At 45.6% G+C, this 27,101-nt stretch overlaps 1 protein-coding gene across 2 annotated transcripts; it reads left to right on the top strand.

Moving 5' to 3' along the window:
- The first annotated feature begins 1,470 nt into the window (after positions 1-1,470).
- Positions 1,471-27,101, top strand: LOC121637353 (constitutive coactivator of PPAR-gamma-like protein 1 homolog). Of its 2 annotated transcripts, none has more exons than XM_041981468.1 (17): positions 1,471-2,254; positions 3,786-4,032; positions 4,134-4,216; positions 11,304-11,432; positions 12,414-12,504; positions 12,683-12,717; positions 12,822-13,039; positions 13,938-14,007; positions 14,086-14,289; positions 14,363-14,534; positions 17,891-18,140; positions 18,265-18,379; positions 18,829-19,038; positions 21,055-21,247; positions 21,330-21,468; positions 22,435-22,531; positions 25,981-27,101. In XM_041981468.1, the coding sequence occupies exons 1-17, from the start codon at positions 1,781-1,783 to the stop codon at positions 26,293-26,295; spliced, it is 3,042 nt and encodes a 1,013-aa protein (XP_041837402.1). In that variant the 5' UTR covers positions 1,471-1,780; the 3' UTR covers positions 26,296-27,101. The 2 variants fall into 2 exon arrangements, with proteins under 2 accessions (XP_041837402.1, XP_041837401.1); XM_041981467.1 differs by having other exon boundaries at positions 12,635-12,723; positions 12,801-13,039.

Genomic DNA, 27,101 nt, shown 5'->3' with positions numbered 1-27,101 from the left:
AACCTCTGTTTTCTTTTCATGACAATTCAAGAAGCTTGGAGCCATCCACTCCTTAATTTCATGGAGACATGACACGTGGCTCAGAAGCATCTTTCTAGCTTAGCAGCAGATAATCAGCGTACAGATGAAAGGTAAAAAGAATAAATTAAAGTAATCAAATAAAACTGGGACATGCTAACTGGGAAAATAGGTATAAGTGGGATTTTTGTTTATGCCTGTTTCACAGAGTCGTTCCACTGCAAACATGAACCCTCTGATTCCAAAATGATGTTCTAATATTTCTCCTCATTGCTCTTTTGGTTTTTGTGAGTAACAAACATGGTCGTTATTTATCCTGTTTTTGTTTTAAGCCACTTGGAGCATTTCCCAGTGTGGCGGAGGGCTTGGTACAATGAGTGGTGGAGTCAACAACGCGAAGATTGAAGAGAAAAGCTATTAATATTAAAGTTAAATATTTATTTTGATACAAAAATCTAAATATAAAAATTGAAACAATAACACGTGTAAAATATTACTACTTAAGTTAAAAGGCTTAAAGCTAAATAGCTAAACAAAAATTAGACTAGCTGGGGCCACCGGTGGAGGGCAGCCCGGGTGTGCCACCACTCTCACCTCGCGAACGTGACGAGCCTCAGAGCACTCCTAAGGCAGAGCAAGGAAAATTAATGGACTCAGGTCTGGACTCTGATCTGGACTCTGGTCTGGACTGTGGTCTGGACTCTGATCTGGACTCTGGTTTGGACTCTGGTCTGGACTCTGGTCTGGACTCAGGTCTGGACTCTGGTCTGGACTCAGGTCTGGACTGTGGTCTGGACTCTGATCTGGACTGTGGTCTGGACTCTGATCTGGACTCAGGTCTGGACTCTGATTTGGACTGTGGTCTGGACTCTGATCTGGACCCTGGTCTGGACTCTGATCTGGACTGTGGTCTGGACTGTGGTCTGGACTCTGAACTGGACCCTGGTCTGGACTCTGATCTGGACCCTGGTCTGGACTCAGGTCTGGACTAGTGGACCAGAGTCTTTGGATCTCAGACATCTGGCAGGTTTATATTCTCTGAACATAACAGATGGATTCTGAGCCTAAACCGTTCTGGGATGTAAACCATCAGAAAGGCTTAAAATCTATTCTGTGACTGACAGGAAACCAGTGTAAACTTGAAACCAGTTTAAAGATTTTAAGACTGGCGTGCTGTGATTAGCTGCCTCGTTTATAAACTGGCGTACTTAAAAACCGGCTTACCCCAATTCTAGTCAACTTTAGGATTTTGAAACCCCAAACTTGGTGGGAGAATGTTCCTACCTCCACAGCTATTCTGACCCTGTCGTACGCACAAAATCTGGAGAAACAGGGAAAGCCTTCATTATATTTATCTAATAGAAACTTGGTAAACCCGGAAGTAAGCGGCCCTGAAAGCTCTTGCGTCCCTTGCGCGTCTAGGTATCCGTACGTCCCCGTGCGTCATCTTGTCACGTGTTGTACTCTCACTCAGACCGGAGAGCAGCACAACTCTAGACATGGCTCCCTGATCCGACACATGGCACTTAAAGCCATGAACCAAACTAACAACTCAACAAAAATGACCATATGTTAACAGCCGCCTTTTCCCCTTTCTTCGGGAATTATTTCCACTCCTGAAATATCCACAGCTACTAACCGACTGTCAGCCGCTGTGACGGGGAGAGGCGCTCCGCAAACACCCCCGGTTTTATTTCCTTTGGCATTTCTCATTTCTTTCAGTCACTTTTTAAGTTTTTGTCTCCTTCACTCGAAGCTCAGCATGGGCGTCCAAGGCTTCCAGGAGTACATTGAAAAGCACTGCCCCAGTGCTGTGGTGCCGGTCGATCTGCAGCGGTTGGCTCGGGGAAGTTTGGTTGGAGGCGGCCGCCAAAGACCCCCACACAGTCCGCTCAGACTCCTGGTGGACGCTGAAAATTGCCTGCACAGACTCTACGGAGGCTTTTACACCGACTGGGTCAGCGGAGGCCAGTGGAACCACATGCTGGGCTTCCTGGCCGCCCTCTCCAAGGCCTGCTTCAGCGGCAACATGGAGCTCCTGGTGTGCTTCAATGGCGCCCTGGAGAAAGGCCGTCTTCACGAATGGGTCAAGCGGCAGGTGAACGAGAGGCAGACCGCTCAGCAGATCATCAGCCACGTCCAGAACAAGGGCACTCCGCCGCCCAAAGTCTGGTTCTTGCCTCCGGTGTGCATGGCCCACTGCATCCGGCTGGCGCTGCTTCGGTTCCACGTCGGGGTGAGTAAAGAGTCGGCCTGCCGGTGTCCGCAGCTCAGGGGAGCCGTCGGCGGAGGTTAGCACGCTAGTTAGCAGGGTAGTTAGTATACTGATCAGTAGGTTGGTTAACAGACTGGTTAGCGGGCTGATCAGTAGGCAGGTCAACAGACTGGTCAGCGGGCTGATCAGTAGGCAGGTTAACAGACTGGTCAGCGGGCTGATCAGTAGGCAGGTTAACAGACTGGTCAGTAGGTTGGTTAACACGCTGGTTAGCGGGCTGGTCAGTAGGTTGGTTAATACACTGGTTAGCGGGCTGGTTAACACACTGGTTAGCAGGCTGGTCAGTAGGTTGGTTAACACACTGGTTAGCAGGCTGGTCAGTAGGTTGGTTAATACACTGGTTAGCAGGCTGGTTAACACACTGGTTAGCAGGCTGGTCAGTAGGTTGGTTAATACACTGGTTAGCGGGCTGGTCAGTAGTTGGTTAACAGACTGGTTAGCAGGCTGGTCAGTAGGTTGGTTAATACACTGGTTAGCGGGCTGGTCAGTAGGCTGGTTAACAGACTGGTTAGCGGGCTGATCAGTAGGCAGGTTAACAGACTGGTCAGCGGGCTGGTCAGTAGGCAGGTTAACAGACTGGTCAGCGGGCTGGTCAGTAGGCTGGTTAACAGACTGGTCAGCGGGCTGGTCAGTAGGCTGGTTAACAGACTGGTTAGCGGGCTGATCAGTAGGCAGGTTAACAGACTGGTCAGCGGGCTGGTCAGTAGGCAGGTTAACAGACTGGTTAGCGGACTGGTCAGTAGGTTGGTTAACAAACTGGTCAGTAGGCTTGTTAACAGACTGCTTAGCGGGCTGGTCAGTAGGTTGGTTAACAAACTGGTCAGTAGGCTTGTTAACAGACTGCTTAGCGGGCTGGTCAGTAGGCAGGTTAACAGACTGGTCAGCGGGCTGGTCAGTAGGCAGGTTAACAGACTGCTTAGCAGGCTGGTCAGTAGGTTGGTTAACAGACTGGTTAGCGGGTTAACTGTCCACCATGGCTCCACAGCTAACTTTCATCCTCTGACAGTGAACCAGCAGCTCGGTGGGAACCTGAGATGCTGAAGCAGTGATTTAGTACGTGGAAGTGGAAGAAAGGCCAGTTTAGTCCTGCAGGACCAGAAAATCATCTGAGGAAAGGAAAGAACAAGAACAAGTTTTTTTAAAAAAAATTGAATATTGATGTTCAGAAATGTTAAAGACTTTTTATATCATTTGACAATGAATAAGTATAATTGCTTCCAGCTGGAACGTAATGTTGGGGAATTATTGAAGCATGAAAATGCATTAAATGTGAAATAACATGATATATTTTCTGAAAATGTGTGTTATGTATCTGTAAATGAATCGATATTGAAGCGGATTTAATGCAGTCGATTCAGCCTGTTGTGAATCGAGCTGAATCAGTGGTGAGACCAGTCCTAGTCGGTATTTTTATTCCTTTTCTGGATGAGATGAGCAGCTCAGACAGATCAAATCATCCTGAATCTGGATTCTTGTCTCTGTGGTTCTGCAGGTTGTCCAGAGCATAGAGGACCACCACTTGGAAGTAATGGCCTTATACAGGGAGGGGGGCTTCCATGGCCTGGTGGCCTACGACTCTGACTACGCTCTGAGCAACATCCCATACTACTTCAGCGCCCACACCCTCAAACTGAGCCGCAATGGCAAGAGCCTCACCACCAGCCAGTACCTGATGCATGAGGTGGCGCGGCAGCTCGATCTCAACCCCAGTCGTTTCATCATCTTTGCATCACTTTTAGGTTTGCTGTGGTTCGCAGATCCAGAAGGAGGGGTGGGGGTAATTGAATTGACGGATTGCGGGTTGGCCCACTCACTAATGCTGAACTGTGGTGTTTTACAGGGAACCACATACTGCCTGATGAAGACCTGGCTGCCTTTCACTGGAACTTACTGGGTTCAGAGCATCCATTAGCATCTCTAAAGGTACTGGGTTCGTCCGTCCATCGTGACATCCCTACATTGGAGTACTGTGAACACATTGTCATGTCCCAGAAAGCAGTTGGAGGTGACCTGGTGCATTATCCTGCTGGAAGCAGCCATCAGGGCTTAAAGACGTTTAGACCAGGGCTACTCATCTGTGTTTTCCCTTGGACCAGATTGTTGGAAGCTTTGTGCCAGTGGGCCACACATCCCCTCTACCGTTCCACTTAAACTGGTTGTACAGTTAACACAAAGCTCCAGTACATTATTTAAACCACAGTAACATCATCTGTTGGTTTTAGTGCAAACAAGCAAAGTAAACACGAGCAGTTTAAGGTGTAAAAACCCTCTACAACTATCAGTGTTTTCTAGGGGTCAAGCTCTCCGACTACTAAACTTTTCTGGTAGTTTTAAGTGTTTTTTGCTCGTGTCAGGCGTGCGTCTGAGCCTGGTGGATATTCGTTGCTCTCTCTCTCACTTACTCTGCAGGTAATCTTACCTGACTGAATCTGGGCTGATTGATTGAGCTGATCTCAGGGACGTATTACTCCAAGCTTAATGCATGCAGCTATTTATTGTAGTATTTACTTGTTTCATGACTTATTACATAACCATATTTATTACTGCACATTTATCCAAAACATTAAGTTTAGTTTTAAGGTTGTAGGGAACTTCTGTTGTTTAAACATCAGCATAAAAACTTAAACCTGCAGCAGACAGACGGAAATCCCTTCTCCAAAAGCCAGTTAGAGCTACACATGTACCTGATAGCACCTGATGGTACCAGATAGTACCCGACAGTACCTGATGGTACCTGATAATACCTGATCATAGAACTGGGCGATATGACAAAGAAAATTGTCACAATATATTTTTTATATTGTCCGATCTTGATTATTATAACAATTTTCTTTAATACTGCCAGTTTTAAACCATCTGTACTAAAAACTAAATTAACTAGATATCAGTTCAACATTATTACTAACATACAAAGTAAATAAAACAAATAAGATCACTATGAGAATATTAGTAAATAAGAAGGATGACGTGTTCTTTGTGGATTAAGTTCACCACTGTGACAAGGCACCTACATGCCAGAAATCCGCTTCTATCACAGATAAAACTTTATTTAAAATCTCGGATTTTAAATAAGCATCAGTGACAACTGTCTGTCCCTGTTAGGGCTGCAACTAATGACTATTCTGATGATCGATTAGTCACCGACTATTAAAATGACAAGTCGACCAATCGGATTATGTATCTGTGTATCTATGTATAATTATTAAATGGATCTTATTTCACTTTCAGCTTTGAAATCTTGCATGAGGTTGTTATGTAAGTCCGACCTGCCTCGTCTTTAAATGTTTGAGCATTGCAGACGTACTTCCGTGGTATGGAAAGTCCCCTTTACAAATCTGACATGTATTTAACTTATTTTGTAAGTTTAATGTGAAGTTATTTCAGACTTTTGAAGTCCTCTGCCGTCGTTCTATTTACCGATCGTCCGCCATATTTTCCCCCTTGTGGACTTTATTGCGCATGTGCAACTCTCAGCAGAGAAAAGAAAAAAAGACGATGTCTCACTCTGTAGTGTTTTTTTTTTCTTTGCGCATAGGCATTGTGCAACTCTCAGCAGAGATAGGGAAGAAGACAATGTCTCGCTCCGTAGGTGTTCTTTTTTTTTTTTTTTTTTTTTTCGACAATAGTTGACGGGTAAATTAGTTGTTGACTATTTTCATTGTCGACTACTGTCGAGAACGTCGACTAATCGTTTCAGCCCTAGTCCCTGTGTGAGATTTTTCTACTTCTACTTTTCAGTGACTGTGGATTGAAGTTAGCATGATGGTGGAGTGAAGTTAGCATGATGGTGGAGTGAAGTTAGCATGATGGTGGAGTGAAGTTGGCGTGATGGTGGAGTGAAGTTGGCGTGATGGTGGAGTGAAGTTGGCGTGATGAAGGTGGCGTGAAGCTGGCGTGATGTAGGTGAATTTAAATAAGCATCAGTGACAACTGTCTGTCCCTGTGTGAGATTTTTATGCTTCTACTTTTCAGTGACTGTGGAGTGAAGTTAGCGTGATGGTGGAGTGACGTTCTCATGATGTATTGTTGGCCTGATGGTGGAGTGAAGTTGGCGTGATGGTGGACTGATGTTGGCGTGATGGTGGACTGAAGTTGTCGTGATGGTGGAGTGGCGTTGCCGTGATGTAGGAATGAAGTTGTCGTGATGGTGGAGTGGCGTTGCCGTGATGTAGGAATGAAGTTGGCGTGATGGTGCAGTGAAGTTGGCGTGATGGTGGAGTGAAGTTTGTGTGATGGTGGAGTTGCATTGGCGTGATGGTGGAGTGAAGTTGGTTGGATGTAGGAGTGAAGTTGGCGTGATGTATAGCTGGTGTGATGTAGAAGTGAAGTTGGCTTGATGGTGCAGTGAAGTTGGCGTGATGGTGGAATGAAGTTGGCGTGATGGTGGAGTGAAGTTTGTGTGATGGTGGAGTTGCATTGGCGTGATGGTGGAGTGAAGTTGGTTGGATGTAGGAGTGAAGTTGGTGTGATGTATAGCTGGTGTGATGTAGGACTGAAGTTGGCGTGATGTAGGACTGAAGTTGGCGTGATGGTGGAGTGAAGTTTGTGTGATGGTGGAGTTGCATTGGCGTGAAGTTGGTTGGATGTAGGAGTGAAGTTGGCGTGATCTATAGCTGGTGTGATGTAGGAGTGAAGTTGACGTGATGTAGGACTGAAGTTGGCGTGATGGTGGAGTGAAGTTTGTGTGATGGTGGAGTTGCATTGGCGTGAAGTTGGTTGGATGTAGGAGTGAAGTTGGCGTGATCTATAGCTGGTGTGATGTAGGAGTGAAGTTCGCGTGATGGAGGACTGAAGTTGGCGTGATGTAGGAATGAAGTTGGCGTGATGGTGGAGTGAAGTTTGTGTGATGGTGGAGTTGCATTGGCGTGATGGTGGAGTGAAGTTGGCGTGATGGTGGAGTGGCGTTGGCATGATGTAGGAGTGAAGTTGGCGTAATGGTGGAGTGAGGTTGGCGTGATGTAAGAGCGAAGTTTGCATGATGGTGGAGTGTGGTTAGCGTGATGGAGTGGCGTTGGCGTGATGGTGGAGTGAAGTTTGTGTGATGGTGGAGTTGCATTGGCATGATGGAGTGGCACTGGCGTGATGGTGGAGTGAAGTTGGTTGGATGTAGGAGTGAAGTTGACGTGATGTATAGCTGGCGTGATGTAGGAGGTAGGAGTGAAGTTGGGGTAATGGTGGAGTGGCTTTGGCATGATGTAGGAGTGAAGTTGGCGTAATGGTGGAGTGAGGTTGGCGTGATGTAAGAGCGAAGTTTGCATGATGGTGGAGTGGCGTAGGCGTGATGGAGTGGCGTTGGCGTGATGTAGGAGTGAAGTTGGCGTGATGGTGGAGTGGCGTTGGCATGATGTAGGAGTGAAGTTGGCGAAATGGTGGAGTGAGGTTGGCGTGATGTAGGAGTGAAGTTGGCGTGATGTAAGAGCTAAGTTGGCGTGATGGTGGAGTGGCGTTGGCGTGATGGAGTGGCGTTGGCGTGATGTAGAACTGAAGTTGGCGTGATGGTGGAGTGAAGTTTGTGTGATGGTGGAGTGAAGTTGGTGTGATGTAGGTGGCGGGATGTAGGAGTGAAGTTGGCGTAATGGTAGAGTGAGGTTGGCGTGATGTAAGAGCGAAGTTTGCATGATGGTGGAGTGCGGTTAGCGTGATGGAGTGGCGTTGGCGTGATGGTGGAGTGAAGTTTGTGTGATGGTGGAATTGCATTGGCATGATGGAGTGGCACTGGCGTGATGGTGGAGTGAAGTTGGTTGGATGTAGGAGTGAAGTTGACGTGATGTATAGCTGGCGTGATGTAGGAGGTAGGAGTGAAGTTTGCGTGATGGTGGAGTGGCTTTGGCATGATGTAGGAGTGAGGTTGGCGTGATGTAAGAGCGAAGTTTGCATGATGGTGGAGTGGCGTTGGCGTGATGGAGTGGCGTTGGCGTGATGTAGGAGTGAAGTTGGCGTGATGCAAGAGCTAAGTTGGCGTGATGGTGGAGTGGCCTTGGCGTGATGGAGTGGCGTTGGCTTGATGTAGGACTGAAGTTGGCGTGATGGTGGAGTGAAGTTTGTGTGATGGTGGAGTTTCATTGGCGTGATGGTGGAGTGAAGTTTGTGTGATGGTGGAGTGAAGTTGGTGTGATGTAGGTGGCGGGATGTAGGAGTGAAGTTGGCGTAATGGTAGAGTGAGGTTGGCGTGATGTAAGAGCAAAGTTTGCATGATGGTGGAGTGCGGTTAGCGTGATGGTGGAGTGAAGTTTGTGTGATGGTGGAGTTGCATTGGCATGATGGAGTGGCACTGGCGTGATGGTGGAGTGAAGTTGGTTGGATGTAGGAGTGAAGTTGACGTGATGTATAGCTGGCGTGATGTAGGAGGTAGGAGTGAAGTTTGCGTGATGGTGGGAGTGGCTTTGGCATGATGTAGGAGTGAAGTTGGCGTAATGGTGGAGTGAGGTTGGCGTGATGTAAGAGCGAAGTTTGCATGATGGTGGAGTGGCGTTGGCGTGATGGAGTGGCGTTGGCGTGATGTAGGAGTGAAGTTGGCGTGATGTAAGAGCCAAGTTGGCGTGATGGTGGAGTGGCCTTGGCGTGATGGAGTGGCGTTGGCGTGATGTAGGACTGAAGTTGGCGTGATGGTGGAGTGAAGTTTGTGTGATGGTGGAGTGAAGTTTGCGTGATGAAGTTTGCGTGATAGTGGAGTGAAGTTGGTGTGATGTAGGTGGCGGGATGTAGGAGTGAAGTTGGCGTGATGGAGTGGCGTTGGCGTGACATAGGACTGAAGTTGGCGTGATGGTGGAGTGAAGTTTGTGTGATGGTGGAGTTTCATTGGCGTGATGGTGGAGTGGCGTTGGTGTGATGTGGAGTGGCGTTGGTGTGATGGTGGAGTTGTGTTGGCGGGATGTAGGAGTGAAGTTGGTGGGATGTAGGAGTGAAGTTGGCATGATGGTGGAGTGGCTTTGGCGTGATGTAGGAGTGAAGTTGGAGTGATGTAGGAGATAAGTTGGCGTGATATATAGGTTGGTGTGATGTATAGGTGGCGTTGGCGTGATGTAAGAGTGAGGCTGGCGTGATGTAGGATCGCAGCATTGAAGTAATGTAGGAGTTCATTCACACTGATTCTGTTTGGTCCACTTTACACAAAGCCTGGTCCCCTTCCACAGATAATCTGGTTTGTTTGTAGTAGTGTGGATGCTCATTTACACTCTGGTCCGAGCCAAAGAATCAGACTCTGGTCTGGTTGGACCTGGTCGGACCAATGACGCCGAATCTGGTAGAAATGTAGTGTTGCTCCCTTGTTTACTTGTGTTGAGCAAGATGCTTTCAGTCCTGTCAGTCAATGAACTGGATTTCCATATTGGTCAGTGGTTGTTTCTGGGAATTTCTCCCCCTAGTGGGCAGTTGTCCTAACTGCATGATGGTGTCCATGTGGTTTAGTCCTCTTCAGTAAAGTTCAGACTGAGACCAAACTAAAGGAAGGTGGGACATTTTTCAGAATTCTTACCCAATTGAACCAAGTACCTTGGACTATCCCCAGGGTAATTTGTCCTCAACACTAATTTTTTTAACTCCCTTTACATACATAAATGAATATGTCTGTTTCAAACGTCACTGCTCTCATGCTACCATGTGTCCTTTATGTTGACTAACCTTTAAGATTGTTTGCCAGTACAGCCTCCAGAGGGCAGTGCAGAGTTCAGAGCTCTGACATCCATTTCAGACAATAACAAACATGGTGACAATGGAGGATCAGGATGTTCATTCTCAGAAAGAGTCAAAAAGAGCGCTGTAGAGGGAGGTGGTCCGTGGAGACGTTAAATACATCAGCTTCTTCTTTTTTTTTTCCCCCTTTGCAGTCGTACTGTCCAACACTGCCTCCGTGCTTCCTTGTGGTACTCTGCTTGCTGCGTCAGGGACACATCAGCAAGAGTCCGGGAAAATGACCAAATTACGCAATTAAAAGACACAAGACCGCTCAAAGGGTCCGTATCCGTCTGTAGTGCAGAGCTTAAAGGGGCCTTCACTTGGCTGCTGTTTCTGCAAATTGAGTCAGAAGTTGTTCCAGTAAGACACCCATAAACCACGGCCAGGAACCGGGAATGGTACCAAAACATTCTCCAAGATTAACATTTTTTGGATCTGTGTTTTCCAGCGTGATGGAGAAACACGATTGAAGTGATAAGGAAGTGGTTCAGAAATCATTACATTAAATATTTTGGATCAGTGTCTAGGGATGGGAATTGAAGCTCGGTTTCACTCAGGAGCCGGTTCTAAATTTTCCGAAGTGCTGGAATCGTGCACCACATGGTCTTATCAATTCTCTCTAGCAGTGCCAGCAGTTGCTGGCCAGCTCACTGACTACAGATCAACAAAGTCAGACAAGCAGGTCTGTTTGGCGCCAGAAGAGGCGATCCAGAGCCCGGCTACATTTCACTGAGAGATACGACAGTTGCAGAGGTTCTAATGTCTGTATTCTAAGTACCAATTATGGTTGGAGCATACAGAGAATAAAACAGACCTATATCCTTGTTGCGAGGAGTACGCTGCCTAGCCGTGCTTTCTGTGTGTGCATTGGACTATGTGCAAAGAGCGAGCAAAGCAGAAATAATGTGCAGATGTGCAAATAAGACAACATCACGCTGTTATTTAATAAAAGGATAAGTATAAAGCTGTGCTAAAGGGAAGGTCTGCCCTGATGTAACAGCAGGAAGTATTCTGGAGCCAGATGTTCACTTATTCACCTGATGAGCCTGTTTCAGGTTACAGGGGCGGTATTTCATTAATAAGCTATCCCTATCCGTGGCCTGGAAACTCCCCAGATCTTCATTCAATCGAGGACTTATGAACCGATCTAAGAAGGACAAACGTAGCCCCAAAAACTGGGATCAACTTCAGGGATGCATCTGACCCAGAAGCTGAGGTTTAGTTGTAAAGAAGAAGGCTCGTCTGTACAATCGGTTTCATTTAGTTTTCCCAACAGGAAATGCTTGTAGTCGTGTCTCAGCTGATGTCATCACTCATCACACCTGGTCTTTGTCAGGTGCGTGCCCACCAGCTCGTACTCCCCCCCTGTGACGTCGTGATCAAGGCCGTGGCCAACTACGTCCGCAGCATCCCAGACATCACAGACCTGGAGGCCGTCGCTAAGGACATCTTCAAGCATTCACAGGTACGACAGGTGCAGCTGGATGTGTAGAAAGTGAACGGTCCAGATTAGAGATTTAAATACTTGTTTTCATGATCCTTTCTGTGTGAGGTGAACTGCTGAAGTAGAAAATGTAAATATGCTGATTTGACTCCATCAGCAGGTATATGGCGGTGATGCTGCTGAGATGTCTGAGCACAAACGTCACAAACTGGAATGTGTGTGGTCCAGTAGGAGTTAGAGCCTGACCCATGTGCATTATTTGAGGCCGATTCTAGTGGGACAGGGAGTAACTTAAGCTAGTAATGCAATGTAAACTATCATGACAAATGGCAAAAAGAGTTAAACTTAGACATGCTGAGTCATTCTTAATTTCACCATATTTCATTATAAACGTACCTGTCGTGGTGCCGGAATGTAGCGCTGCCTGGCTAGCTGCTGCAGGAGCTAGCGGTGAGGATGGACGACTGAACGGTCTAGCTGCTTTATGGATATAAGGCTTCTCCTGATGATTAAGCTTTATTCTTTAATTTTAAATTAGTCTGTTGCTGAATTTCCATATTAATGCTGGACACCTGACAAGAGGAGTGGGGGCAAAAGAAAGGTGAGAATAAACAGAAGAGAAAAGAAGAAGCAGATAAGGACAAATCAGATAGAACAGCATCAGCTGTTCAATCTAAACAGGAAAAACCATCAGCTACATCTGCATGAAAATTAAGCTGACAATCATCGGGAGCACCTAGAAAAAGATAGCCAAGCTGGAAAAAATCTGTGCCAGGCATCAACAACACAAAGAAAGAAGTGAAGATAACTAGTTGTTGGTGATTAAACCTTTAGGTTGTTAGAAAATTATCATTTTTCCTATCTTTCTTTTTTGATAACTTTAAATGTATTTAATAAAAAATGAAATCATATAACTTTTAAAAAAATGTTAATTTTATGTTTCTAGTTGTTGTGGATGAGTGAATGGCCTCCTCTCTGAGCTTGTTTACATGTTTCTTCCAGTCTTGTCCTGATGACAAAGTCCTTCGCTTCAAGAAGGCTGTGGAGTTTTATTCAGAAGCCAGCAAACCCCCCCACTTCCCTCCACAGTTAGGTGGGTCACTTTTCACTGGATCAGCTGATCTGGAAGGTGTACTTTTACAAACAGCATCTTCATAAATAACAAGCTTTATTAGCATCATCATCATCTGCACATACTGAATTTTTTTTTATCCACTGCACAGTCAGACCAAAACCTGTTGGACTTCCTGTGACGGTGGCGTCTCCTGCAGGTCTCAACATTCCTCGAGCACCGCTGCCTGTCCAACCTGCGGTGAGACCAGACAAGTCATTTCCAGGTTTTCCTGCAGCATCAGGCTTCTGTTGATCATCCTTGATTCCTCTCTGCAGGTCCAGCAGCCGTTTCCAGGGCCTCCGGTGGATCCCAGTCCGTCTGGGAAAGACCTCGCAGAGCACAGCAGCTTCAGCAACATTCCTCCCCAGGGGAAGCACACGCCGCTGTACGAGAGGTCGTCTCCCATCAACCCGGGCCAGAGCAGCAGCCCCAACCACAACGAGGCCACCTTCTTCACCGCCTCCTCCTCATCCTCGTCCTCAGACAATGACGAGAGTTCAGACACAACTGCCAAGTGAGTTCAGCCTGCCGGACTCACTGCGTCTCTCCGCTTTTATCTTCCTGTCTGGTTTCATTCCCTCCTTACTGGGTTCAGAGAGGAAGCACAACAGGGATGTGACCACAATCGCAGTGACATGGTAAAACCATGATAAAAACATAACCTCTGAGACCGGGACGATGACCTCTGAGACCGGGACACTGACCTCAGAGACCAGGATGATGACCTCTAAGACCGGGACACTGATCTCTGAGACCGGGACACTGACCTCAGAGACCGGGACACTGACCTCAGAGACCGGAACGATGACCTCTGAGACCGGGACACTGGCTTCTGAGACCGGGATGATGACCTCTGAGACCAGGACTCTGACCTCTGAGACTGGGACGATGACCTCTGAGACTAGGACGATGACCTCTGAGACCGGGACGATGACCTCAGAGACCAGGATGATGACCTCTAAGACCGGGACACTGATCTCTGAGACCGGGACACTGACCTCAGAGACCGGGACACTGACCTCAGAGACCGGAACGATGACCTCTGAGACCGGGACACTGGCTTCTGAGACCGGGATGATGACCTCTGAGACTAGGACTCTGACCTCTGAGACTGGGACGATGACCTCTGAGACCGGGACGATGACCTCTGAGACCGGGAGACCGGGACGATGACCTCTGAGACCGGGACGATGACCTCTGAAACCGGGAGGATGACCTCTGAGACCGGGACACTGACCATTGAGACCGGGACACTGACCTCTGAGACTGGGACGATGGCAACGCCGCTGCACCCCTGCAGGTCAAAGTCTGGTGGCTGATGAGGACCAGATGGACTACACGGTCAGACTTGAGGGTTTTGTGTTGGTACTGATGAAAATAAACCTGTATTTTTTTGTTTCTGTTCATGTTAGCGAACATAAGGAAGAATGGCAGAAAAATGGAGTCAACACAGCAGAAGGAGACCTGGGGGACCAATCAAAAGTGAGTTGTTGAGGAGGCAGGTTTCGGTTGGTCAGGACTTTCTCTCTCCGCCATCTAAAGTCATGTTTCTGTCCTCAGGCCGACCTCTGTGGGCGCTCACATGCTGGAGGTCACCTCAGCCTGAACGCACAGATCCCCTCCCTGCTCTCCATGCCCACCAGAAACCACATGGACATCACCATCCCACCGCTCCCCGCCGTGGCCCCCGAGGTCCTGCGGGTGGCCGAGCACAGACACAAGAAGGGCCTCATGTACCCCTACATCTACCACGTTCTCACCAAGGTCGTCCATGTTTGTGTGGAGGCTGCTGGCATGTTCTCGTACGGGTTTGTAACGTAACGGTGTGTCTTTGCAGGGAGAGATGAAGCTGTCTGTCACCGTTGAAGACGAAGCCAACAAAGACCTGCCTTCAGCGGTGCAGCTGTTCCGACCCATCCGTCAGTACGTTTACGGAGTCCTCTTCAGCTTGGCGGAGTTCAGGAAGAAGGCTGAGAGACTCTCTGTGAGGAAGAACTGCCCTCCTGAATGTGAGTCAGAGATCTGCAGGAAATCCCTCAGAAATGTTCTGACTCGGATGTTTAGACATTTCTGTTTGTTTTCAGGAGCTCCGCTGAAGTCAGAGAGGCAGAAATAACCAAGTCCACTTTGAAAACAGATTTAATTTAACGTACATCAGCTTTGTTATTTCTGCAGGTTCAGAATAAACTTCCTGATGAGATCTCCACAGCTCCTGGATCAGAGAAACGGTTTATTCCTTCACAACATAAAGAACTAGTTCAGCTCGTCGAGGCGAACCAGACCACCTGAAAGCTGGTTTGTTCAGGTTCTTACACAGCAGTGATCACAGTTCAGTCCGAGTCAGTAATGTCTGGATCCGCTCCAGGTTCATGTCGGTCAGCTGATGTAAGCGCTAACGAGGAAAGACGGATCATGCGTGTTCGGTAGCGTGTTCGGTAGCGTGTTCGGTAGCGTGTTCGGTAGCATGTTCAGTAACGTGTTCAGGCATGATTATCTGAGACGGCCGTTATACCCCAGAGAAATGTTAGTTGTCATGTGAAGAGACTTGATAAAAATAACAGAAAACACAAGATATTATTTATTTGTAAAAATAATTCTTATACATAATTTGGCATTTTTACATTTTTAATAATATATTTAGAATAGTAAATGATAGAATAATTTTGAAATTTATTTATTTATTTATTAGATAATACATTGAGATACCAGGGTTCAAGCCCCCGGCCTGGCAACTCAGGTAAACCACTGTGGGCCCCCGAGCAAGGCCCTCAGCCCCCAACGGCTATTCGGGCGCTGGAACCTGGCAGCTGCTAGGATGGGTTAAATACAGAGAAAGAATTTCCCATCCATCCATCCATCCATTTTCTGCCGCTTATCCGGAGTCGGGTCATGGGGGCAGCTGCAGGGAAACCCAGACTTCCCTCTCCCTGGCCACATTCACCAGCTCACCCGGAGGGATCCCGAGGCGTTCCCAGGCCAGCCGAGAGATGTAGTCCGTCCAGCGTGTCCTGGGTCTTCCCCGGGGTCTCTTTCCGGTGGGACGTGCCCAGAACACCTCACCAGGGAGGCGTCCAGGAGGCATCCGAACCAGAAACCCGAGCCACCTCATCTGGCTCCTCTCGATGTGGAGGAGCAGCGACTCTACTCTGAGTCCCTCCCGGATCACTGAGCTTCTCACCCTATCTCTAAGGGAGAGCCCGGCCACCCTTCGGAGAAAACGCATTTCAGCCGGAGGTGCAAAGAGCAGAGACCCAGTCCTGAGGCCACCAAACTGGATCCCCTCAGCTGCGCCTAGAAATTCTGTCCATAAAAGTTATGAACAGAATCGGTGACAAAGGGCAGCCTTGGCGGAGTCCAAACCTCACCGGAAACGATTCTGATTTACTGCCAGCGATGTGGACCAAGCTCTGACACCGGTCGTACAGGGACCGAACCGTACAAGCGGGTCCGGCACTCCATACTCTCGGAGTACCCCCCACAGGAGTCCCCGGAGACCTTTCCAGGGAGGCTGAGGAGGGGGACCACCACCCCAGTCTGCCAGTCGAGGGGAACTGTCCCCGATGTCCAAGCGATGCTGCAGAGGCGTGTCAGCCAAGGCAGCCCTACAGCACCCAGAGCCTTAAGGAACTCTGGGTGGACCTCATCCACCCCCGGGGCCTTGCCACCGAGGAGCTTTTTAACCACCTCAGCGTCCTCAGCCCCAGAGGTGGGAGAGTCAGCACCAGCTACCCCTGACTCTGCTTCCTCATCAGAAGACGTGTTGATGGGATTGAGGTCTTCGAAGTATTCCCTCCACCGCCTCACGTCGTCCCGAGTCGAGATCAGCAGCCCCCCATCCCCACTGTACACAGTGGTGATGGAGCACTGCTTTCTCCTCCTGAGCCGCCAGATGGTGGACCAGAATCTCCTCGAAGCCGTCCGGAAGTCATTCTCCATGGCCTCTCCAAACTCCTCCCATGCCCGAGTTTTTGCCTTAGTGACCGCCGAAGTGGCTCTCCGCTTAGCCTGCTGATACCCATCAGCTGCCTCTGGAGTCCCACAGGCCACAAAGGCCGATAGGACTCTTTCTTCAGAAAGAATTTCCCAGCTTGGGATTACTAAAGTATAGTAGAAAAATAAATAAATAAAAAAAATATATATATTTAATATATTTATTAATTTATTTAAGATAAATAATACAATAAGACACTTGATTAAATAGTATAGAAGAATATTTTATAGGAATAAATAATAGAATAATTAATTCATCCTAAAGTAAAAGATAATAATAATTGTAGTAATAATGATGGGATTAATAAATAAATAAAAAAAGAAAAGCACATAAAACGTAAAAGGTATTATTTGTTTTATTATTAGCAATAACTAGGGCTGTCAAATTATTACAAATTTTTATCAGATTAATTTCAAATGATTTAATCACGATTAATCACCATTCGCGACTGCCAAATCTGCCTGTATTTACTTTATCGTATCAACAGAAAGAACCAATGCTTCAAATATTTACTGTTAACTGACCTTCTCTTGGGTAAACATCATATGTCCAATGGTCAGTAAATGCAGCATATAATGTACTTCTATATGTTCTGAAACATCTCTACCGTGGTCTAGATCATAATTCAGAATTAAAATGTTTTAAAATTAATTATCTAAAAAAATAAAAAAAACAGCAGATGTGACAACTGAAGTTAAACAGCCGATATTGATGAAGAAACTCTGATAAAACTGATGATCTGGATAAAAACAGCTTTTTTCTTTTTATCATTGAAGTGTGTTTGTGCAGCAGTGATTAAAGTCCTACAGCAGCATCACCCAAAGTAAACACCTGCCGATAAAATACATCATCATCTGCTTGTTTTACTAGTTTTTATTCACTTTTTTTTACATCAGATTACCACTTTAGTGTAATAATCAGTTCAATATTTCATAAAATCTACACCTGAAAAAGGTCTCAAGGTCTAGAGATCCTCTAGAGCAGCCATGTTGGTGTAAAATGCAGGAGAGTTTTAAAAGAATGCGGGAAAAGAGTGTGTTTTAATACACTCACTTTCTCCAAGGAGGCGACGCCCATGTTGCCTCATTAATGCTGTTTATTCTGAAGTCCATCTATAGAACCAGCCAGCTGAGCCGGCAGAGAAATGACGGATGTCTGGGGCCTGTCATGCCGCACATGCATTAATTCTGTTAAAAATTTAACACAGTTAATTACATAAATTAATTAATGCCGTAAACACGTTATTTTTGACAGGCCTAGTAATAGCACTTTTTATGAAGAATAATTTTTATTTTTAAATGTTTATTAATGAGTTATAGACTTTTCTTTATCATGAACAAAGATGAATAAATCTGTTTTGTGTCTCTCCCACAGACACCCATGTGATGGTGAAGGAGTGGGCCGCCTACAAAGGAAAATCTCCCCACACCCCCGAGCTGGTGGAGGCCCTGCCCTTCAGGGAGTGGACCTGTCCCAACCTGAAGAAGCTGTGGCTGGGGAAGGCCGTGGAGGACAAGAACCGCAGGATGAGGGCCTTCCTGGCCTGCATGCGCTCCGACACTCCAGCCATGCTGAACCCTGCCAACATTCCCACGCCTCTCCTGGTGCTCTGCTGCGTGCTCCGGTGAGTCCGGCCCCGCTCTGGCCCCGTTACGCTAAGATTTGACTCTGATGGACAGAAGTAAAGGAGCGATGGGGACGGATGAGTTCTCTCTGTAACGCTGTTAACCTTCTGTGTTTTGCTTCAGGTTTATGTTACATTGGCCAGGAGTAAGAATTTTGCGTCGTAGCGAGCTTGACGCTTTCCTAGCCCAAGCTCTTTCTCCTAAACTTTATGAGCCTGACCAGCTGCAGGAACTGAAGGTGACTTTGTAGAGTTGATCATATGAGGAGTGTCTAAGAAACATGCAAGTTGAAGATCATCTTGGCTGTAAAATGTTTCTGAGTTTTGAGCTCCAACCTGTCCCTCTGGGTTTCTGTGGACACTCCTCGTATCGCTCCTCGCTACCAGCATGTTGTTAGCAAAGCTGTAGCGCTTCCAGGAGTCTTCCTGTCGCGTGTGGATGATTTATGATCTCAGCAGGTGCAGGAGCTCGCATTAATGTAAACCATCCACATGACGCTTTGCTCCCTGTGTGTGTTGTCGTTCCTGAACGGAGGCTGTGTGCTGCTTCCTGTCCACCGTGTCGCGGCAGCTGGGACTGAATGGCTGCTTCGCTTGCTTTCTGCTTGCTTTGCAATCTGTTCCTTGTTAGAGCTCCCTCCTCCTTTCATTCCAGCTGGCTGTAATTCTGGATGTTTCTCCTGTGCAGATTGACAACTTGGACCTCCGAGGCGTCCAGCTGGCCGCTCTGTTCATGAGCGGCGTGGACATGGCGCTGTTCGCCAACGACGCGTGCGGACAACCCGTTCCCTGGGAACACTGCTGTCCGTGGATGTACTTTGATGGAAAGCTGCTTCAGAGTAAACTTATCAAAGCCAACAGAGAGAAGGCCCAGCTGATCGACCTCTGTGATGGTCAGGTAGCTTCAGCCGACTCTGTTCAACCCTTAAAACTCCACCAGATCTTCCAAAGCACTGTCACGTACATCATCAGTGTGTCAGTAACAGTGTGTAACTCTGTGGTTGCATAGATCCACATAGATCACGGATCTATATGGATTTTCGCGTTCTGGCCCCAGGAGCGCCTTGTCGCGGCTCTCCGCTAAACCTACGAACCGAGTCTATTGTTGACGCGTCAAACTTAGCAGTTCAGATGGGACCAGACAGGAAATCAGACATGTGAGCAGTGTAAAAGCTTCCAGCAATTTTCAAAATAAAAGCCCCTGTGCAGATTTTCGCTTGTTAAATTATGTAAACATTACTTCACTTGTATTTCTTTTTCGTCATGGATGACGAGATGTTTCTCCTGGAAGTGAATCACGAGATCCAGCTAGGCGGACTGCACTTGCGGGCGCTCCGCACCCGACACGCTCCCGGTGTGGATTGACCCACCGTGGTGGTTGGAACAAAACTGCGGTGCACATGGACCTGGTAGAAATCTGAATAAAAACTACAGTTAGTGGCTGGATTGTAAACCTCCTGGACAGGATTGAAATGTCTGGAAAACGTCCTTAGATCAGCTAAAGGGTAAAATATCCATCACAGTTTAACCCACAGAGCTACACACTGCCCCTCCTGGTGGAGGAGGAGAGACCTCGGGGAGACCTGATGGAGGTTTAAGGGTTAATAAAAGTGCTCATGGCATCATGTGTTAAAACTAAATATTTTGTATGAAATAACCTTGTATATAAACTCCGCTCTGATTGGCATCCACTATTAGCTTCTGGCCCAGATCATTTGGAGCCTTACTTTTTAAAACTTGCAGTCAGTTTCATCGCTCAGCTTCTTACAAATTTTTAGTCTTTGCTTGGACACAAATGTCCTCCCTCCTGAATGAAAGCCTGCTTATGTCCTTCCCCTCCTAGAAGGGCATGGTCCCTCTGTTCTTAATAATTACAGGCCTATCTCCAAACTGTCCTGTCACTTGTCAGTGATCAGCTACATTTTTTTATTGGCCATAAGATTATATCTGACTTTCAGTCTGGCCAAAGTCCACCACAGCCATAGGGCTGCAGTGCAGGACTGCGATCCACCCGGTCAAGGACAATCACCATGGCAACAACCTCCAGACTGAGCAGGCAAAGTTCCTGGCACAAAGGATCTCCAAGAGGAAACACTGGAGTTGAATTAATGCATAAAAAAGCTTTGAGATTCATCACAAACTAGATCGCTGACTCACCACTGCCAAGACTAAGACACTGGCATATTATTTTATTCAAAGCTGGTCTGCTACCTACCACCCTTCCACTCTGCTCCAATGGCTGGAGAGCTCAGTTGGCAGGGCATCCGTCTCCCATTCGGTAGACCCGAGTTCCACAGGGGACTAACATTAACACCTTCCAGTTGGGTCCTTAGGCAAGACCCTCAACGCTGTCTAACCCCTTCTGATGCAAGTGGCTTTGAAAAGTGTCTGCTGCATGACTAGAACAGCATCTCCAGCTGAAGAGTTCAGGGCTGTACAGTCTTCGCTCACAGCCCAAGAATAACAAACTGAGATGAGAAGCAGGTTTTTTTGTAGTTCTCTGTTTGAACAAACTTTATGAGCTGGTCTCATTGGAGGTTTTTAAGGAAATGTTGGAGGCAGTTTCATCTGTTTGTATATGTTCTGCTTGATATAGGGCTTTTAAATTGTTGTAGATTTGAATTGTAATTAGTTCTCTTCTTGGCAGGGACACTCTTGGAAAAGAGATTTTAATCTCAATGAGGTTCTTCCTGGTTAAATAAAGGTCATAATAAATAACAGTCGTAGCTACGTGCGCAGCATGCTAGCTGCCACGTTTCATTACATAAAAGCAACCAGCTGAGATCCAGGATCCTCCTGATGTGCGATCAGACCCAGTCTCCCCTCTGTCCACGTCCATCTTTCCCTCCTGAGGATTGAAATGGTTGCATCTGATTGGATGATCCTGCAGCCGCTGACTACTTTCTGTCTTCAGGCTGAGCTGGCCGTCAAAGTGGAGAAGATGCGGCAAAGCATCCTGGAAGGTCTCAACTTTACTCGCCCACCTCATCCCCCTCCATTCCCCCCACCTCCACCACCTCCTCACGGGCTGCCTTTCTACCCCCCAGCTGCTTCCTTCTACCCGCCATCGATGATGCCTCCCCTGGGAAGAGGGCGGGTTATGGCTGGTGAGTGCCATTGTTTCCCTTATTAAACCAAACTCTGTCATCCGAAACTCTTTTACTCCGTCTTTTGTTTTTTTTTTCCAAGCACTTGAAGGACTTTCAGCACAGGGTGGGAAGCTGGAGATCGCCGGGACCGTGGTGGGTCAGTGGGCCGGTACCCGTCGCAGCAGAGGAAGAGGATGCTTCCCTGTCCAGGTGGTGTCTGTCGGTGGAGCAAACAGAGGGTGAGAACAGAAAAATTAACATTAACATTCTTATTATTATTACAAGCATGATCATTATGGTTACTGAATACATAACAAACATCGTTCCACTTACTGATGATGACATTAAAATTGTAGTTGCTACTGTTATTACTCATGCGTAGATCTCTTGATATTATAAAAGCATGTTATAGAATAAATATGAGGTTATTATTGGTGTGTGCCGAGGGGGAGGACTTGAATAAGCGTTGGCTTCTTCGGACTCCCTTTGAACAAAGACTTTGTCTTTTTTGTAGATTTGTTTAGTTTTTATTTGCTGAATTCAGATTGTCTTTATGTCCAAATAAAACATTCAGCTGAAACTGGACATAAATCCCATCAGCTCATATTTTATTCTCAGCAGAGACAGATAAACAACTTACCAGATGTAGAAACTGAGACATTTTACCATGTGATGGCAGTAACATGACTGGGTATAAAAGGAGCATTTCAGAGAGGCAGAGTCTCTCGGATGGACAGAGGTTCACCAATCTGAGACCAACTGGACGCAAAACTGTTGAACAATTTCAGAAAAATGTTCCTCAGAATTTGAAGATCCACCATCTACAGTGTAGAATATGATCAGAAGATTCAGAGAATCAGGAGGAATCTCTGTGTGCATGGGACAAGTTTCTGCTTTTTCCTTCATAAAGAAAAACTTTTAATGCACCGTTTTTTTATGTTATTCAGTTTATTGTAAAACGATTCATCAGGATGAAAGATTTTATTTGCTGTCCAGCACTAACAAACATAATAAATAAATCAATAAAAAGACAAAAATGAACTGGCAGTAAAATCGACTTTAAGATCAGGTCTGTTTCCTCAGACTGAAGCAGGTTTTCCCGTCTCAAGTTGATTCAGAGAAAGTTTTAAACAAAGTTTGAGAAAATCACTGATTCTGAAAGACGTCAAATATTCTGAGAAAAACATCATCTCTGTTTTGTGCAGACGGCCCAGAGGCGTGATCTCTACGCCGGTCATCAGGACGTTTGGTCGAGGAGGGAGGTACCACACCCGGACCCTGAAGACTCAGACCTCGTACCTGGTGAGTTAAACCCAGATTTCCTTCCAATAAAACCACGTCTGAAGGGTTTACACCAGGTGGTTGAAGTGGATTAACTAATTCGTGCTTGTAGTTCAGCATCCTAAATAAAAACAAACCAGAAAGCAGAAACAAAACTCTCACGGAGCTGTTTTTGACTTGAGGTCCATCACAACTAAAATATGGTCTGCAAGTTAAAGTTTTTCAGACCAGATTCAGGATTTCACCACAATTAGTACAACCTTGCTTCCATCGAAGCCAGCTCTGTGTGTAAACAGTAAATCAAAGTAGAATCCCATCTTTTATTCCCAGAAGAAAATCACCAACATGTCAGGTGATGAAACAGACGTTTCACCTTGTGATGAAAATATGAGCTGATAGTGAATCTCATGCAGCAACACGTCTGGAAAAAGTTGGAACAGGAGCAACAAAAGGCTGGAAAAGTACCTGGTGGAAAAATGTTCCTCAGAATTTGAAGATCCACCATCTACAGTGTAGAATATCATCAGAAGATTCAGAGAATCTGGAGGAATCTCTGTGTGCATGGGACAAGGCTGAGCTCATTTTTCCGTGAGATATTAAAATGCCTCATTTTTTTTTTTTTTTTTTTTTTTTTTCGATCAGATGAACTTTACTGGTGTTCTGACAACATTATACAGTATATTTACTATGACTTCATTTCCAAAATGTGTATAAAGTTGCACAAATACATGTCCAAAGGTCAACCCAGCAGTCAGTCAGTCTGTTGTCTTTTTTTTTTTTTTTTTTATTTTATTGATTTTATCAATTGTATGAATACAGACAGAAATACAAGACAGAAAACAAAACAAGAAAATAAAATAAAATAAAATAATCCCCCCCAAAGCTAACCATGAGCGCTGCATTATATAGTTCTGTAAAACATAAGTATACAGGACCATTTGTGTACTTACGAAAAGAATAATTGTATAATCAACAGGGTTACAAGGGACAGTGGAATGATCAGCTTATATGCAACAGATGAAAGAGGAAAAGGGCAGTCAGGTTTTCTCTTCCAGGGATAAATAACGTTATGGTTTCTGTAAAAAGGAGTGGAGAGGTTCCCAGATCTTCCAGAATGTGTCAAGTTTGTGATTGAGATAGTGTGTCAACCTCTCAAGTGGAATAAAGGCAGAAATCTGTGATATCCACATGTCGACAGTAGGGACCTGAGAGGATGACCACCTCAACAGAATACATTTCTTAGCAAGAAAGGTAAGAACTGTTAGCAGAAATCTTGTGTTGGTGTCAAGAGTAGTATCTGAGGTATAATTCAGAAGATAGAAGGAGGGAGTCAGCTCAAAATGTTTCCCAATAACCTCTTGAATTACAGAGTGGACGCCCCTCCAGAAGGTCTGAATACAATTACATGACCAAAACAGGTGGAAAAAAGTACCTTTACATAATTTACACTTATAACAAGCATCAGAGGTGTCAGGGAACATTTTTTGGAGGCGAACCGGAGTGTAATAAGTTCGGTAGAAAAATTTGAAGTTCTGTTCATGAACAGAAATTGAGGTGCATTTGGGGAAAACCCCTCTACAAATCTTGTCCCAGTCGACAGAGGTAAACGTCGTCCCCAAATCATGCTCCCACAATGGTTTCACAGAATCATAACCAGAAGAGCCAGAATGAGTTAATGAAGCATAAATCTTAGAAATAAGTCCCTTCGGGGATTTGAATGAGATTATTGTGTTTTCCAACTCCGATAGCCTCACGCGAATCTGACCTGTTCTCAAAAGAGTCCCCATAAAGTGGCGAATTTGAAGATATTTATAGAAATCTTTATGGGGAATATCAAAATCAGTCCTTACTTGCTCAAATGATTTAACAGAGTTAAAATCCAAAAGGTCGTCAAAGTTTGACAGGCCCTTAGATGCCCACTCCGTCAAGCCAATATTCCTGATCTGTGTTGGTAAATCCGGATTCAAGGCCAGGGGAGACCAAGGGGAAAAAGCAAGGGGAATATTTAGATGTTTCTTTACATCTCTCCAAACTAGTAGTGTGTTGAAAACAATTATGTTCTTAGGAAGATTTAACTGTTCTATATTATTGATAAACGGGAGGGAGCTGAGTGTTCTGGGGTAGCAAGATTGAGATTCAAGATCAAGCCATAGGGAATCCTTCCTGCTCACAAACCAATTCGACATTATTCTAAGTTGTGCAGACCAATAATACAGTTGGAAATTGGGAAAGGAGGTGCCTCCAAGATCCTTTGGCCTGGTAAGTAGAGAGAATTTGACTCTTTGATGTTTATTATTCCAGATGTAGCAGGATATGTGGGAGTTCAGAGATTTGAAGAGTGCGGGGGTCAAATAACACGGGAGATTTTGAAATAAATAGTTCAGCCGGGGAAGAACATTCATTTTTATGGTATTGATTCTCCCAAGAAAGGAGGTTGGAAGAGGAGTCCATTTTATCAAATCATTTTTAATTTTTTGGAGTAAGGGTGAATAATTTGTTTCAAACAGATTATTTAAATCAGAGGCAACAAAAATACCCAAATATTTAAAACCTTTCGTGGATATTTGAAAGGGGTGATGTATTGACATATCCTGGGGGATATTAAAGGGGGTAGCGACTGACTTACCTAAGTTAATCCTATAACCCGACAGGGCGCTAAATGTATCTATAGATTCCAAAACTGCTGGAATTGATTTACAAGGATTGAGCAAATATAAAAGGACGTCGTCAGCAAATAAAGAAATAGTATGGTTTGCCTCACCTGTTCTAACCCCAGATATATTAGGGTTAGTTCTGATTACCTCAGCCAAGGGTTCAATAAATAATACAAATAGTAAGGGCGACAAGGGGCACCCCTGTCTGCAACCCCTACGCACTGGGAAGCCATCAGACATCAGACCGTTTGTATTGACCATTGCTATTGGATCTGAATAGAAGGATTTAACCATATTAATGAAATTAGGACCCAGACCGAATTTTGCCAGTGTCAGGAACAGAAAGGGCCACTCCACGCGGTCAAAGGCCTTTTCTGCATCCAGCGAAACAATAAGTGCTGGGTCATTATGGGTGTTAAGAAACTGGACCACATTAAGGGCGCGACGTACATTATCTGAGCCATACCTCATTTTTACAAAACCGGCCTGGTCCGGATTCATTATTTTTGGGAGAATGTTTTCCAGTCTTCGAGCCAATACCTTCGCAATAATTTTATAATCCACATTGAGGAGACTGATGGGCCTGAATGAAAAATGCCTCAGTTTTAACCTGATATGTTGTTTACATTGTAGAAGGAATCAAATCTGGGTTGATGAGATTCAGAACGGATGTTTCAGGGAGCTAAACTTGTATTTTCTGATCAAACTTGTTCAGATCTAAAAGCCCTTTAATGGATCCTTCTCTGAATGTGTCGTCTCCATGTTGTGCATGGTGTCTCATCTCCAGGAACTAAAGTAAAATCCTTTTTGTACCAGAGCAAGCCTGTAGGTAGACCTGCTGCAACGCCTGGACAGGAAGTGGTGAATGAGAGAAAGAACCTGAATCCCGAGGAGCAGAAATCATCCCTCGCTCCGTGCAACGCCTCAGCCAATGAGAACGGCGTGGAGGAGAAGGAGGCGGAGCCACCAAACGGGGATGAAGACGGATGCAGGGTTATCCAATCAGAAAGTGCCTTTAGCAGTGACTCCAAGACGTGCAATACTAACCCTCACTTCAATGCACTAAACGTAGACGGTGGTTGCCATAGAGATGAAGGTCTGGAGGCTGCTGCCCTTACAAAAGAAGAGTAAGCCTATTTTTCTAGAAAGGATGAAGGATGAAAGATGGAACAAAGTTTAAAAGAGGCCTCCAATCAAAATTAATTTTTCATTTCAGACGAGAGGTGAAGATAAAAATCTCTCGCTAAACTAAATCACTTTTCTCCAGTTAGACGATACGAGGCTTCATCTGGAAATGATTCCTCCTCTTTTAGGTTTAGACTTTTCCTGTAGGCCATTTCTGTTGTCATGGTGACGTGTGGTCTCATCTTTGATTTGGGTTCACGTTTCCCTCCATCCCACAAGCTGGTGGTGGAGTTTTTACCTCTGCATGGTTCCCATTTTAACCCCCCCGGACCCCCTGCAAACCAAGAAATGGCTCATATTTACTGACAGCCCATAAAAGGTGTTAAATTTAGTGACAGGATTTAATGTTTTTGTCTTATTGAACTCTGTTGCATTTAATTAAAAAGCAGAAAAGGTTATCTAGGCATTCTGGGATGTGTATTCATATTATATTGTTCTCTTTTTGCTGTTCTCTGCATTAGTCGAATATCTGATGAAGCTTGGATGGAACATCACCTTTAGTGGCTCAAAGCTGCAACTCCAGTTAAAACTTTAGTCTTGTTTTTACATTTCTACTAAAACATAACATTTGTCCTGAACTCCTGCAGCTTCTCGTCATTGATTAGTGATCAGAATCCCGCTGGCGAGGCGGTTAGTAGGTTACTTCCTGCTAACTAGTGGGATTTTACAGAATCAAGTGCTGATGGCTTTGATTAAATGTGGATGAATTGTGGTTGAAGGCTGTGATGCTTAATAAAACTATATTCTTTTAG

Source organism: Melanotaenia boesemani, chromosome 3 (assembly GCF_017639745.1).
Source record: "Melanotaenia boesemani isolate fMelBoe1 chromosome 3, fMelBoe1.pri, whole genome shotgun sequence".
Taxonomy (NCBI): Eukaryota; Metazoa; Chordata; class Actinopteri; order Atheriniformes; family Melanotaeniidae; genus Melanotaenia; species Melanotaenia boesemani.
This window is presented reverse-complemented; position numbering and strand designations above follow the sequence as displayed.